This window comes from Cnephaeus nilssonii (genome assembly GCF_951640355.1).
Source record: "Cnephaeus nilssonii genome assembly, chromosome: 6".
NCBI lineage: Eukaryota > Metazoa > Chordata > Mammalia > Chiroptera > Vespertilionidae > Cnephaeus > Cnephaeus nilssonii.
In genome coordinates, this window is record NC_137077.1 from 37844296 (window position 1) to 37860551 (window position 16256).

Genomic DNA, 16256 nt, shown 5'->3' on the forward strand with positions numbered 1-16256 from the left:
ACCAATTAAGGGCTAAGCTCAGAATTGGCGCTGCATCATTTCTGCCGTATTTTAATGGTCTCAGCAGCAATAGGCCCATCCCAGAGTCAGTGTGAGAAGGGACTACGCAAAAGCATGAATACTCAGGAGTGGAGTTCGTTGGAGGTGGTCACCAAAGTAACGGTTGACCAGGGTGTGTGCTCTCTGGCCCCTCACACATGTAAACGGTGCTGCCCCCCACACAAGACCTTCACTATCTCACCTCATTACTACATCAGCTTAGTTCAGGATCTCATCGTCTAAATCAGGTCAAAGAGAGGATGAGGCTCTTTCAGTACAGCTAATCTCAACTGAACACCTGTGAACTAAAGGGACAGGTGATATTCCTCCCCCCACCACACATACATATACAGTAGTAAGGCAGGGATGGGAAAATCTCAACAGACATGCCCCTTCAAAAAGGTATTAGAGGCTGCAGAACAATTGCTGGTAGAAATGTAAAAAGATGCAGCCAGGCCCAGCTGGAGTGGCTCAGTTGGTTGAGCATTGTCCCATACACTACGGGGTTGCCTGTTCTATTCCTGTCAGCGTGCATGCCCAGGCTGTAGGCTCAATCCCCATTAGAGGTCATGCAGGAGGCAGCAGGTCCATGTTTCTCCCTCACATTGATCACATTGATGTTTCTCTCTTTCTCTCCCTTCCTCTCTCCCTCTCCCTCTCTCTCCCTAAAAATCCATAAAAACATTAAAAAAAAAAAAGATGCAGTCACTTTAGAAACAGTCTGGCAGTTTCACAACATGTTAAAACATTGAGTTGAAACAGAGTTGTCATAGGACCTAGCAACTTCATACCTAAGCATAAACCCAAGAGAAAGGAAATCACGTATCCATACAAAACTTGTACATGAATATTCGTAGTGACATTGTAAGAGCCAAAAGGTGGGAACAACTCAAATATCCATTAACCGAAGAATGGATAAATAAAATGTAGGATATCCACACAATGGAATGAGGTACTAATACATATTACAGTATGGGTGAACCTTCAAAATGCACTAAGTGAAAGAAGCCAGTCACGGAAGGCCACATCTTGTTTGATTCCCTTATACCTAGAATAGGCAAATCTATAGAGACAGAAAGTAGAGTGGCTGTGTGAGGGAGAGCGTGATAACTACAGTGGACAGGTTTCTTTTGGAGGTGATAAAATGTTCTAAAAGTAACTGATTGTATCTGAATTTACTGAAAATCTTTGCATTGCAAACTTGGGGTGAATTGTATGGTATGTGAATTTTTAAGAAGGGCAGAAGCGGGGACATGGGAGGCACCTATAGGCAGCTGTAAAACCCAGCTAGGTATAGGTCTGTGGTTCCTTGTTTAGGGGCCAGTTTGCATGGCTCTTATCTCCACCCTCTAGGCTCTGGGCTGTATTTCCTGACTCTTCTCACTTTTCCACAAGAAATGGCTCACGTTTGCAGCCTCTTTGTATCTGCATAAGGCGCTGATATATTTTTATTTCGAACTGTTTCTGTCTTTTCAGTCCAGGCTGATAATGCTTCCACGGATACATTTCTCAAAGCCTTTGTGGGTTTTCCCATGTATCTCTTTGGGGTTCACAGCATTAGAGAAAAACCATTTCCACAAATCTCTCTCTCTACCTTGGACTACCTTTATGTCAATGTTGTGTGAAAATACCTTTAAGATTCTTAGAAGCTCTAGTGTCTGGTAGAGATAGTCCTTAAGATGCACCCTTAAGATTCTTTCAAGCCTTTTGGTCTACCTCTGATTTGCATAGTGTGGTGCCTGTACCACCAGCATTAGCATCGCCTGGGAATTGAAATTGACTACAGAGGTCAGACCCCATTTTAGATTTGCTGAATCAAACTGTGAGGATCCAGCCCAGCAATCTGGGTTTCAGCAAACCCCTGAGCTGTGTCTGACACAAAGTTTTAGGACCACTGGTCTAAATGGAAAGAATCTCTGAGGAACCACTTAAAAGCTTTATGAGGCTCAACAAAGGGCTATGCAGCCACATCCTTGAGGCTACAGGATTTGAACTTTGCCCTGAGCTATTTCTTATTTTGTGCGTCATTTGCTAAGATACTGAAATGAGGAATAGTTTTATTTGGGAGCCTATCAAGTTCGACTCCTTTATGTTTATTTCCTCTAAATTCTGCTTGGAAAGGAACCAAACGGTTTCTTTTTTGTTCATCCCACTACTCCTGTATTCTATCACAGGCAGCTAAGAAAAGCCAGTTGGTGCTTTCAACATTCTTCCTGGAATTCTCCTTAGATCCCGTGAACTGGATAACTTTCGACCTTCCACATTACTGCACGCAGTGGGTGTGCTAATTATTCTGCCGTACATAATGTCGGTTCCCTTTCTTCAGCCACCATTAGCATTTCTTCTCTTTTTTCAAATCTTTATTAACAGTCACCTCTATCTTCTGCCCATCATTGAGATCCAAAGCCAGTACATATTTTAGGTTTTTGTAACAGTGGAACCCCAATTCTGGTACCAAATTTTGTTTCAGTAATCTATTGCTGCATAACAAATCAACCCCAAAATTATTGGCTTAAAAAAGCATTTATCTTGCTCACAATTTTGAGATTTGGCCAGGGTTTAACAAGGATGGCTCATCTCTGGCCTGCGTGTTGTCAGCTGGGACAGCTCGATTAGGGCTGTAGGATTTGTTTCCAAGATAGCTCACTTAGACAGCTGGCAAGCTGGTGCTTGCCGACTGTCAGCTGGGATTTTAGCTGAAGTCGTCAGCTGGGACCTTTATTCTCCTTCACGTAGGCTGCTTGAACCTTCTCACAGTATGGCATCTGGATTCCAAAGTGGAGGAAGCAGAAGTTGCCAGGCGCCTTAAAGTGTTAGAACTGGTGCAATGTCATTTCTGCCCGTTGCTGTTGGACAAACCGTCCTAGACCCAGCCCAGATTCTAGGAGGTGGAGAAATAGACCTCACCTCTTGGGAGTAGTGACAGAGAATTTGTGGCTATCATTAACCCTCTGTAATCTGTTAATGTTTTTTTCTTTGTGTTTGTGTGTGTGTGTGTGTGTGTGTGTGTGTGTGTGTGTTTTTTTAAATACTGAAAAGGCACTTTGGGCTAAAGTTAGGAGTTGGTGAAAAGTAATTTGTTCATCACTTGAAGAAAGGGTCAAACTCTAGAAGGAGGTTTAAAAGAAAACATTTATATAGACAGAACCTCTCAATATCTGGACATTTTAAATGTTATATTTCACTGGTGGACAGAAGTCTTTTTTTTTTGTTTTTGTAGAATTACATTTTTAAATTCCTCATCAATGTAATCATACTCTTCACCTTTGGTTGTGTCGAGATTTCTACGTGACGGGGACATCTGAATGCATTACGTATCTTACTTGGTCTTAACACTGAACTGCTTATTACTGAATGCAGAGAAATAGTCCCCTTCCACAGACTCCGTTTCTTAAAACACGGACCAAATGCTGTTTAAGAGTTGTGGACAATGAAAGGCGGGCTCTGTACACATTGTAGAAATGATTGTGGTAAAGGCAGTGGGCGATCATGGGATGAAAGAACTCCAAGGTTTTCTGTCATTTGGAGCTTCTGTGTGCAGCTGTCTCTACATTGGCACGAGAGGACAAAACAGGTGGCAGCAGGAGTTGCTTCTACTGTTGCTTACTCACCCGGATGGTCTATTAGGTTAGCTCATACAGGCTAGTAAATGGCTTCCTGAATTTGTTAAGCACTTATATTAGTAAATGTGTCCCTATCCAGTGTGGTGCTCCATTTAAAAAAATCAAATTAATGTTGTATTACAATAGGGTTTAAATACATCAATGGCGTTTAAATACATCCTGTAGCTTTAAGATTCATAGACTCTGACAGATATTCAATCTTTGACCTTTAACTTTGGTTCCTGTTTTTAGCTTTGGTTTCTTGCTTTTGAGTTTGGTTACTAGTATACATTATCATGTGGCACCAATAAGTTGTTCAGTATTGAGGTAATTTGAATATTTTTCTTTCATTTGATTGTAAAAAATGTTTTGGGGGCAACGCTAGTTTTGTTTACTTGCTTTTAGTTTTACTCTTTCTCATCTGAATAGTCGTTAAGTGTTACTAATAACGTACTTCCTCCTTTTCTGTCTCTCTCTCATTGGTTCTTCTACTTATGTTTTTCTTCTTTATTCTACTCAGACCCTATCACTGCTAAGTATGTCTGGTGGTGAGACTTACTTAGCAGTGAGATTATGGGTAGTGGGGATGAAATGATTATGATACAGGTGTTTGATTTTGTATGAGAAGTCCTTCCAGCTTATTGATTATCTCCATCCACTGTCAAACTTCCTTGGCATGATATCATTACCAATAGTTTAGAAAATGATGTCCACACTCTTGGTTTTCAGAAATTATCTTCTTTCGTCTCTCCACAAATTATAATTCCATTTGCTTTGGGATATCCTCAGTATGTGCTCATCATCAAGCAATTATTGTGTGAACCAGTAAAGCATCTGGGAGACATAGAGGTGAACAGAAAATGGTCACTATTATTTGCTCTTCATGTCCAGTCTTCATATTCTTCTTTCTAAGTCAGATTTGAAAACTGGACATGTTTTCTGAAGGCTTTGATTGTATTGTACACTTATAGAATGTTAAGGCGGGGGGGGGGGGGGATTCTGTGAGTTATTTTGGTCGTCCCAGGCCTACACAACTATATTTCACTCATCATCAATAGGACCTTCCTTATTTCAAGGTTTGTACAACCTACTTACTGCATTATCATTATTTTGAGCTCCAATTGTTACAAATGTATTCTTGGATATGTTAAAAAAATTATCCTTTATTTCCCTTGGATAGATATATAACTTCCTGATTGTCTTCTAGGTATTTTTACAGAATTCTCATTTCTGGGCTAAATAATTTTAATCCCTTTGATTTTCTCATATCCCACTTTCCCCATAGCTTCAGTAAATTGTCTAAATAGTTAATATTAATACATTTATTATTCAACAGAATTATTTTTCTACTTGACCTTCCTTCTGTAAATAGCTAAGCAGCAAAATTCATAAAGCATTATTTTTACCACTACTCTTTAAAAATATCATTTATACAGTTATGTAATTACAGTTATATAATTTAGAACCCTAATCTTGCACTATAACTGCACATGTAATGAACAGGTTTGATACATAGAATAAACATAATAATCAAAAAAGGTGAGGAAAACTGTGCTGCATATAATTGGAAGATACTTATTCTATCTCCCTTATACTTCCAATCTTCTCTGTTTACTGTTGTTGTGTGTTTTTTTCCCACATAGAAGTTTATAGTTTATTAATCCTCTCATGAAAAATCTGCACAACCATCACAGATAAAGACACCGAAGAATCTTGACTCCTTCTTTTTGCCAGCACCAGCATTGGCCTTTGCAGTCCCCCTGACTTTCTTCATCCTGTTCTTGCATTCCTTTCTCTGTTTTCTTGAGGTCTTCTTCTCATATAGGCCATGTCTTGCAAGTCTGTGTTTGGGTTTATTTTTCTTTGCGTAATCCAAGGAATCATAAATCATGCCAAAGCCATTTGTCTTGTCACCACCAAGGTGGGTTCTGAATCCAAACACAACGATGACATCAGGTGTGGTCTTATACATTTTGGCTAGTTTTTCCCGAATTTCTGTCTTGGGTACTGTTGCCTTCTGAGGGTGAAGGACATCAATGACCATTGGTTTGTGCTGAAGTAGTCTGTTGGTCATGAACTTCCTGGTCTGGCTGGTTACCGTGTCATTCATGATGAAGGTTGATCTTCAAGCAGCTAGAGAGTAAAATTACTGTTTTAATTGCATAATTCCCTGTGATGCCCTTTCATTTATTTGTAAGTTATATAAACCGTGTCTTTCAGAAAAATCTGCTTATATGCCCCTAATGGACATATTTGGATTTATGGTACTTTTGATTTTTAACTTTAGTTCATTAAGATAATTTTCATTTTCAAAACTTGTTTGGACTATCACTTTTTATTTCGGTAGCATTTGTAAGCGATTTCTAATTTATTATTTAGGTTGCTTTTAAAAGATATACCCATGAAACCTACAAAGTACTGATGAAAGTAATTGAAGATCTAAGTAAATGAAGATATACACATAGTCGACCTATGAACCAGGAGGTCACGGTTCAATTCCTAGTCAGGTCATATGCCTGGGTTCTCGGCTCGATCCTGAGTAGCGGGCGTGCAGGAGGCACTTGATCAATAATTCTCTCTCATCATTGATGTTTCTATGTGTGCCTCTCCTTTCCTCTCTGAAATCAATAAAAAAATCTTAAAAAACAAAACCACAGGTGGACGTCCACTCATCACACAATCTGTCAGTCGCATGTCTAAGCCTTTATCCCAGAGAAATGAAATCTGCACTAAAATCTGTGTGAGAATGGTCATAGCAGTTTTGTTTATAAAATCCTAAAACTTCAAACAACCTAATGTTCATTAACATAATAGATAAAACCAACTGTGGTACATCCACACTATGGAATTCGACACAGCCATAAAAAGGAACCATGAATTGATGCATGCCAAGAAGTTTAATCGATCTCAAGGGCATTATGCCCGGTGAAAAAGGCCGACCTCAGAAAGTCACATACTGTGTGCTTCCACTTGTACAGCGTTTGTAGGTGACAACATGATAGAAATAGAGAATAGATTAGTGGCTGCCAGAGGCTAGGCCTGGTGGGGATGAGAGTGCTGGGGATGACTGTAAAGGGATAGCACAAGGGAGTTCTTTGTGGTGATGGGATTGTTGAGTATCTTGATTGAGGTGGTGGTTACACAACTCTAATATGTTTTTATTGCTTTCAGAGAGGAAGGGAGAGGGCGAGAGATAGAAACATCAATGATGAGAATCATTGATCGGCTGCCTCCTGCACGCCCCCTACTGGAGATCAAACCCACAACCCAGGCATGTGCCCTTGACCAGAATCGAACCCATGACCCTGCAGTCCCTGGGCCGATGCTCTATCCACTGAGCCAAACCGGCCAGGGCAACACAACTCTATACAAGTGAAAAAATGACATAAAACTAAATATACATTGTACCTGTGTCAATTTCCTGGTTTTGATATTGTACTATAGTGATATACTTTGAAAAAAAAAAAACCAGGGGAAACTGGGCCTCTCCGTACTATTTTTGCAACTTCCTGTGGCTCTATTTTAAAATAAAAAGTGTTAAGAATAAAATATATACCCAGACTTTAGGGCTATGCTGTCCACTAGCCACAGGTTTCTAAATTTAAGTAAAATAAAATTAATTTTTGTTCCTTGGTCTCACGAGCGCTCGTGTGGCTATCTTATTATATAGCATAAATATAGAGCGTTTCCCACTACAGAAGGGTCAGCTGGCGGTACTGCTAGAGCCTGGAGGGACGCTGAGCACCCTCAGCCTGGATGTGAACTGCTGTGCCCCTGGGGCTGGCCCTGGCACCATCATGCTGCTGCTGCCTAGTGATGTGGACACCCAGGGCACCACCAGCACTCACACGCTGACCTCTGATTTATTCCATGCAATGCATTGAAACCCCTCAACTCTTTCTTTCTTTGATTTTTTTTCTTTTTTTAGAGAGAGAGAGAGAGAGAGAGAGAGAGAGAGAGAGAGAGAGAGAGAGAGAAACATCAATCTGTTGTTCCACTTATTTATGCATTCATTGGTTGATTGTTGTATGTACTCTGACCTGGGATCGAACCTGCAACCTTGGCATTCTAGGATGACGTTCTGACCAACTGAGCACCCATCCAAGGCCAACGCCCAACTCTTTCAATCACAGCCTCAACACTATCAAGTTGAACCTTTGGGAAGATGGTTTGAAGCTTTTGTTAAGAGGAGAAACAGAAATTCTTCTGCCTCTTTTTAGGAACTGGAGGATAAGAAAGATTTATCAGAGGAATCAGAAGGTGAAGAATTGCAATGAGAAGAATTTCCTATTCTAAAAACATTTGATCCCACCACTGAAGAACCGAGATCATTAGGCAGTACTCCGACTTGGCCATGTAAGATACAAAGTTACACCGAAACCAATCAACGTATTTTTGCTATCTCGGTTGCTTCTTAAAGGAAAGCAAGATACAGTTTATTCAAAGTATTTTCCCAGTGTTTTAAAGGAATTCCAAAAGGTCAAATTTTAAAAATGTCCGAGACTTGGTGATATGAATTCCTGATTTGAAGATGTAGATACATTTTATTCTTTCTGATATAATTTTGATTCTTAGAATATTCCCATTTAGATGAAGAAGAAAAAGAAAAAGACAAATGCTGCGATGAGAGGAGATGGATTGAAAAACAGAACAGAGCAGCAGGGCCACAATGAAAAAAAGAAGAAACAAACTGAATAAGGACATTCATTGACAATGCATATAGCTTTGATCCAGGAATTTAAAAAAATTAAGGAAGAGGGGAAGGCCAAGAAAGAAGCAGAGGCTGCCATCATGAAGGACACAGCAACTACCCGGACCAGGAACTTCATGACCAGCAGACTACTTCAGCGCAAACCAATGGTCACTGGTGTCCTTCCCCCTCAGAAGGCAACAGTACCCAAGAGAGAAAGTTGGGGAAAATTAACCAAAATGCATAAGATAACATCAGATATCATCTTTGTGTTTGGATTCAGAACCCATTTCGGTGGTGGCAAGACAAATGGCTTTGGCATGGCTTATTATGCCTTGGATTATGCAAAGAAAAATGAACCCAAACATAGATTTGCAAGACATGGCCTATATGAGAAGAAGACCCCAAGGAAACAGAGAAAGGAATGCAAGAACAGGATGAAGGAAGTCAGGGGGACTACGAAGGCCAATGCTGGTGCTGGCAAAAGTGAGCTAGGATTGGACAACAGAAGTATTAATGATTCTTCGCTGACTTCATCCGGGGTGATTGTGCAGATTTTTCATGAGAGGATTAATAAACTAAGAACTTTCATGTGGGAAGAAAAAGCAGGAAAAGAAAGCAGAAGCAAAACAGAAGGAGCAAGAAGCTAAAGAAAAACAAAGACAAGTGAATTAGAGCTGCTCCATTAGCTAAAGAGAAAGAAGGAAGAAGAGCAAGGTAGACAATAAGCATTATTGACAAAGAAGGACAAAATAGCCAGACAAAAGCCATTTCAAAAGCCATTAAAAAGGAAAGACAAAAATTTCAAAGCTCACGCAAGACCTGGAATCACTTGTGAAAACGAGGAAGTGCAGGTTAAAAATGATAGAAGTGGGAAAACTTTGTGAGCACCTTGAATTAGCAAGTTTACAGTGTTTGTTTGAATGAAACACATCATTCTCAAAATAGAAAAGGCTGCCCTGGAAAAACAGAAGAAAGAAATGAGCAAATTAGAAATGAGAAAGAGGAAGCTGAGGCTCTGATAAGCATCTAAGAAATCAACTGGTGGAGGTAGAAATTGCAGTCAAAATTGGTCAGAATATGATCAGCAGTTACTAATTAAATCTGTTAATCTCTTTCCTGCTGCCAAATTCAAGATGGGAAGTTATTGCTAATTATATGAACATGCATTCTTCTTCTGGAATCAATAGAACCACCAAAGATGTTATCAGAAAAGCAAAGAGTCTTCAAACACTTGACCTTCCTTGAGGAAATTACATAAAAAGATTTTTGATAAGTTTTTAAAAGAACAGAGAGTCTCCAGTGCCTCAAGCAGACAACGCAACACCTTCACAATGATTTGAAGGTATGTGCACAGATTTCACCCCTTGGACAACAGCACAGGAGCTTTTCGAACAAGCTTTGAAAACATACCAATCAGTAAGTACATCTGAAAGTACTTCTGTAATTTCTTTGTAGACTGGCAAGGACAAAGAAGGCCTGCCTGAAATGATAGGGAACGTGTTGAGATGGTTAGAGCAAAGAAAGCTGCTCAAGAGCAAGGACTGAATGCAAGTAGAGCCAAGAAATGACTCATGACATCTTTGTTGTGTGTGCATCCTATATAATAAAAGCCTGGGTGGCGTCATGCCCTTGTGTGATGTCGGCACAAGATGGCCGCCACAAGATGGCCGTGCGTACAGCGAAGGCAGTGCCTGGCGGCCGCTCCACACAATAAGGCCTGGGGGGCCCGCGGCTCTGCACAGCGCAGAAGAGGCCGGTCCCAGTGTCTCCACTGCCTCGAGCAGAGGAGGTGGGTCCCGGCGGAGGAGGTGGGTCACAGCAGGGGAGGGCAGTTGTGGGCTATCAGGCCAGCAGGGGAGGGCAGTTGGGGGTGATCAGGATGTCAGGGGAGCAGTTAGGCATCAATCAGGCTGGCAGGGGAGCGGTTAGGAGCCAGCGGTCCCGGATTGTGAGAGGGATCCCAGATTGGAGAAAGTGCAGGCTGGGCTGAGGGACACCCCCTCCATGCATGAATTTCATGCACCAGGCCTCTAGTATTTGTAATAAAAATGAAAAAACTATTTTAAAAGTTGGTAGTACTGCTTTAGACATATGCCAAATGCTATATGTGCAGGTACCTACACATGCCTTAGTGAACTGCCTTAAATTTATAAATAAAAAGATAATAATATGTATCAAGAAAATTTAAATAGAAGAGACCTGGCTGGGTGGCTCTGTTGGTTGGAGCCTTGTCCTGTACACCAAAATGTCTTTTGTTCGATTCCCAATCAGGGCACATACCTAGATTGCAGGTTCAGTCCCTGGTTGGGGCACATACAGGAGACAACCAACCAAGTGATGTTTCTCTCTCACATCAATGTTTTTCTCTCTCTCTCTCTCTCTCTCTCTCTCTCTCTCTCTCTCTCTCTCTCTCTCTCGCCCTCCCTCCCTCCCTCCCTCCCTCCCTCCCTTTCTCCCTCCTTCTCCTTCCTCTGGGAATCAATGAAAAGCATTTTTAATAGAAGAAATTAACAAGACAATTTTAAAAAGAATCTTAATTTTTGAGGCTATATCCCATGTATTTTTAAAAATATATTTTTATTGATTTTCTAGAGGAAGGAAGAAATAGAAACATCAATGATGAGAGAGAATCATTGATCAGCTGTCTCCTGCATGCCCCCTACTAGGGGATCGAGCCCACAACCCAGGCATGTGCCCTGACCGGGAATCAAACTGTGACCTCCTGGTTCATAGTTTGATGCTCAACCACTGAGCCACGCCAGCTGGGCTAAATCCCGTATTTTAATCAGAAAGGAAAATGAAACACTTGTTTCATGTTTGAAATAGGAATAAGGTTTTTTCCTTATCTGCCAAGGCCATTGCAGTTTCTTCCCATAATTGTAATATAGAATCTACAGTATGGGAAATGGGCAACCCACAGTATGGGAAATGGGCAAAATGGAGGGGATGGTCAAGTATGAGAAAGAGATAGCAGTAGGAACATACTTTAAATATCCCATCTTTTTCTTCTTCTTTTCTGTTTCTTAGTGACCAGCTTACCAATGGCAGCTTACCATTGCAGGGGAAGCGTGGTTTAGCAACCAGACCTTACACCAGAATTCTATTTTTGGCTCAAAGTGACCTTGAGGAAGTGACAAATTTACTCTTCTCATTCTCATAACCAGTAAACGAATTAAAATAAAACTGATTATTGCTCGGGTGAACTCTAAGTTATTCTAAAATGATACTACCAATTTAGGTTATGTGTAAAACTATTTGCTTACAAGTAAATTACTTACAAAGTTTTGAGGAATTTAGCTATGAAAACAGTCATATGATATAAAAAGAGGAAGTTTACCAGTTTTAGGTTTTGACTTTAGGGATAAAAGCAAGAAAACTCAGATATAGGGTAAACGTTTTTATTTTTGAATCCCAGTTTAATATTTTTGAGAAAACTTTGGGAGAATAAGCAGACATTTTCCATTTTAGAGAACTGGTTTTGCAGTTAAACAGTCCAGGGTTTGAATGGCAATTCTGCTGTTTACTTCTCTGGCAAAATTATTTAACTTTAGTTCTCAATTTCACCATCGATGTAAATGGAGCAAATAATACCACTTCGTTAGGGCTGTTATGAGAAGGGCACATAATAAGTTCAGTATACAGCTGTAATTATAGATAACAATATTAATTTTATTGAGATAGGGAATAAAATGATGGTGGTGTTGGGAGAAGATAAATAGCTTTGTTTACTTTCTCTTTACGAAGATTTCTTTTTAGCCACACAATTTTTTTTGGGGGGGAGGGTTACTTATCTTTGTAACACATTGGTTGATATCATGATTCCTAAAGCCATTCTCAAATTTAAACTAAACACCTGTGTATGACTGATCAAAGTCACTTGATTTAAAGCCAAGAGGAATAAATCTGTTTTTATAAAATCTAGCAAACCAAAATGTAAGCAGCAAACTAAAAAATAAATTAAAAAGCATGTTTCTACAGCTATACTCACGTAATAACCGAACAGTGAAAAGATTTATGAAGATATATGAAAATCTACAATGTACGGTGTCAAATAAGCAGAAACTATTCCCTAAGCATTTTCTTTGCCCACTAAACTGCTACCACACAGAAAGAAAGAGGTCAAGAACCACATTAAGACCCTGCCAGCCTTGGTGCACGGTCGCAGCGTGGGGCGGTTTTAGTTTCGGCAAATAGTTCACCGGCATGTGGTCAGTTTGAAGGTTCCTGCTGCACCCCCGGGCTGGAGAGAGGGAACCAAAAGTGCTGACATCCTCCTTTGACTTCATCACTCATGCCTGAGCATACGCACCAACACTTCCGGTGCAAAACCCGCTCAGACTGCAGAGGACACCCCAGCCCTCTGCAGAGCTGGCTAGGCATGGTGCTTGGATTAATGAGGTTTGGGAGGCATTAGCACTTATGGGAACATGCCGTGCTTCCTTACTGTATCTTTTACTTCATAGAGATTGGCTTTCAACGCTTCTGAAAGCTTTCATTTAGAGCAAGCGATTGTTACTCAGGGCGGGTTACTCTCATGAAAACAGGCTGGATGACAGCATATTTAAGAAAGAGCTAATTTAGAAATATAATGCCCTTCCTTTCCAACGTGGGCCCGACATAATGGCTCCCACAAAGAAGGGTAGAAGGGCCGTTCTCTGCCGTCAACTAGGGAGTGACCAGAGAATGCACCATCAACATTCACAAGTGTATCCATGAAGTGGGTTTCACGAAGCGTGCCCCTCGGGCACTCAGAGAGATCCAGAAATTTATCATAAAGAAGATGGGAATTCCAGACATAGGCATCGACACCAGGCTCAAAAAGCTGTCTGGGCCAAAGGAATGAGGAATGCCCCATACTGTATCTGGATGCAGTTGTCCAGAACATGGAATGAGGATGAAGACTCACCAAACAAGCTCTATTCACTGGTTACCTACATACCTGTCACCACTTTAAAAAATCTACAGACAGTTACTGTGGAGAAGAATGAACTGCTGTATGGCGAATAAAGTTATAAAACTGCCCCAAATATATGTACATATATTATACATATATATATATATATATATATATATATATATATATATAATGCAATGGAAATTGCACTGAAAAAAATCTATCAGAAGATCTAAAATGGCTTGTCAACAAACAAACAAACAAATAAAATGGCTTGTCCATTAATATCAACATAGCTATGTCTATCTTAACACTCTTGGCTTCAGTTTTCTTACCCATACAATGGGAGGATTTCAAATTTCTAAGACTTGGTGATTTTAGTGTGTGTTTCCCCAAGTAGTTTCTTCCATTCTTCCACTTGTTGGATCATAAGCTACCTTAAATGTTTATTTAATTTTACCCATTAAAGTTTCCTCAAGTGCTTTAAGGTAGTCTACTATTGTTAGTTTGTTATTCTTTCAGAAACTCAGTAATTAAAAGAAGTAATATTGCTAAGTAGAACTGAGACCAGGTTTGATAGTTTGATTTTGACTACAACATCTATATGTCACTTAAAAGGAAAATTAGAATTTGAATTATTATGTAAATATTCAGTCCACATGATGATAAACATTTAGGTGTTTTGAGAAGTCTATATAATATGATATACAGACAGTCCTCGGGTTATGTCGGACTCGACACATGTTGTTTCGTGGTTACGTCGTCATCTCCCATAAAAAAAAGTTCCGTCATTTCGTCATGTACATATGTGCTTTATGTTTTTTATTATTTATTTACCACAATAAAGGTCAGGAATTGTTATCTTTCTTTAAAAATTTTTTTTTACTGCTTCACTTCATTACTGCTGTGTATGTGCTCCATGTGAGTGACGTAGGTGCTTATGTAGGTGGGCTCCGAAAATCGCTGTAGGAATGGATCTCCGATGTAACCCGAGGACCTACGCAGGGGTCCTCAAACTTTTTAAACGGGGCCAGTTCACTGTCCCTCAGACCGTTGGAGGGCCGGACTATAGTTTAAAAAAAAAACAAACTATGAACAAATTCCTATGCACACTGCACATATCTTATTTTGAAGTAAAAAAAAACAAAACGGCAAAACACCCGGCGGGCCGGATAAATGTCCTCGGCGGGCCGCATGTGGCCCGCGGGCCGTAGTTGGAGGACGCCTGACCTACTGTATTAACTAAAACCTTTACTTTAACTAGTAAACATGGCAATGATGAGAAATTTGCTCATTGGTGCCTTCTTTAAAATCCTGATAGGTTTTCATGAAGTTTTTTGGGATAGCTAGGTGTCCTGGGAAGGAAATAGAAGCCTGCTTGCTTTGGGGGAGATGGAAAGCTTAAACATGGTTTCATTATTCTATTGACTATCTAATCACCATGAAAAAAGAAATCCTAAGATCCTTTAACAGTCCACCCAGTGTGGCTAAGTGGTTGAGTGTAGACCTATGAACCAGGAGGTCACAGTTCCATTACTGGTCTGGGCACATTACTGGGTTGCAGGCTCAATCCCCAGTGCTGGGGAGGGTGGGGGGGGGGGACCATGAGGCAGCAGATAAATGATTCTCTCTCATCGTTGATGTTTTATCTCTCTATTCCTCTCCCTTCCTCTCTGAAATCAATATATATATATATATATATGTGTGTGTGTGTGTGTGTGTGTGTGTGTGTGTGTGTGTGTATAAAAGATCCTTTAACTGAAATTTTGAAGGATAGTTTGTTAAACATCTGAAGGCTGTAACTACGATCAAGTCACCTGTAGTTGGCGCCATGCTTCCCATTCCACTACAGTATTCCAGCGCTTTCTCGCTACGTTTTGAAATACCTTTGTGGGATTTTGAAATGCATTGCTTGCGTAGTTCCTTGAGGCTCCATCACTGCTAGAAATAAAGTTATGAAACCTAGCTGAGCACTTCCCATTAGTTAGTTCTTCACCTCGTCGAACAGAAGTCGTGTGGGTTTCTGATGCAGAATGCCTATAGATTTTACTCACAAAGCACATATCCAGAGAATTCCTCCGCAAGCAGGAAATAATGATTAATCAGAAGAGTAAAAGACGCTGCTGGATGTTTAAAAGGAATCTTCTATGGGGGGCTGTGAGTATTGTTATTTGCAATTTTCATTTCTGCAATCTCTCCGGTTACCATTTGAAACTTTTGAGAATACAAACTATATAATGAGCAGGTGAAATAACTGGCATTTGCCTTTTTGTTTACTGCTAAATTATAAGTAATTTGTATCATTACTGAAAAATTATTATGGCTCTTGTTTCGAGTGGTTTTATGTTGTGGTTTTAGCCCAAAGCTGTTCTTTTTCTTAGTTCTGTGGTTCATGTACACTCCCTGTGGATTCCTTGCACAGCATTGTTCCCTGACAGTAGAGAGTGAGCTGTGCTTTAAGCGCAGTTACTGTTAACCTTTCTTACGTGAGACTTTTTATTACCACTTCTCTCCTATTTCTTATTTCTATTTCTTGTTTCTGTTGCTGACATACAAGAGCTCTACTTCAGCCACTTTTTTAGAACTTACTACTCTCTCAATCACCAAATTATTCGGGAATAAAATCCCCTCTACTTCTAAAACACTAGCAAGGTACTTGGGTAATACACAAGTGAGGATTTCTTGAAATTAGAATATGAAGTCTAGTTGACTTCACTAGATCTTTTTATCATCGTGCCTTTAATGTCCTCGTGGTCTTTTATACGTAACTGAAAAACCATGTTAGGTCAATGTCTTTGTTCAGAAAAACATTTTTAAACAAATTTTTTGTTGGGCAGTAAAGAGAAAGAAACTAAACATCCAGTATGACTATTGGCGACATTTTGATGTGTTTTTTATCTTTGTATATGTTTGTTTTGAAAGTTGTGGTTATATTGTACATGGATTTTTTTTTTTTAAAATCATGCTTTCTTTTTCCCACATAACATTAAATTATTTCATTTTACTAAACATTTAATAGATGAGTGAT

General features: G+C 39.9%; 2 protein-coding genes across 2 annotated transcripts in view; one reads left to right on the plus strand and one right to left on the minus strand.

The window, feature by feature from the left end:
* The window catches only part of FGD4 (FYVE, RhoGEF and PH domain containing 4), a 228075-nt gene that overhangs the window by 60972 nt on the left and 150847 nt on the right, over window positions 1-16256 (plus strand). The window lies entirely within an intron of this gene.
* On the minus strand, window positions 3471-8342 carry LOC307100823 (small ribosomal subunit protein eS24-like). Its single transcript, XM_079773426.1, has one exon. The coding sequence runs from the start codon at window positions 5749-5751 to the stop codon at window positions 5308-5310; it is 444 nt and encodes a 147-aa protein (XP_079629552.1). The 5' UTR covers window positions 5752-8342; the 3' UTR covers window positions 3471-5307.

Coding starts and splice junctions, on each gene's coding strand:
- LOC307100823 (XM_079773426.1), bottom strand. CDS start 5,751: ATGAATGACACGGTAACCAGCCAGACCAGGAAGTTCATGACCAACAGA.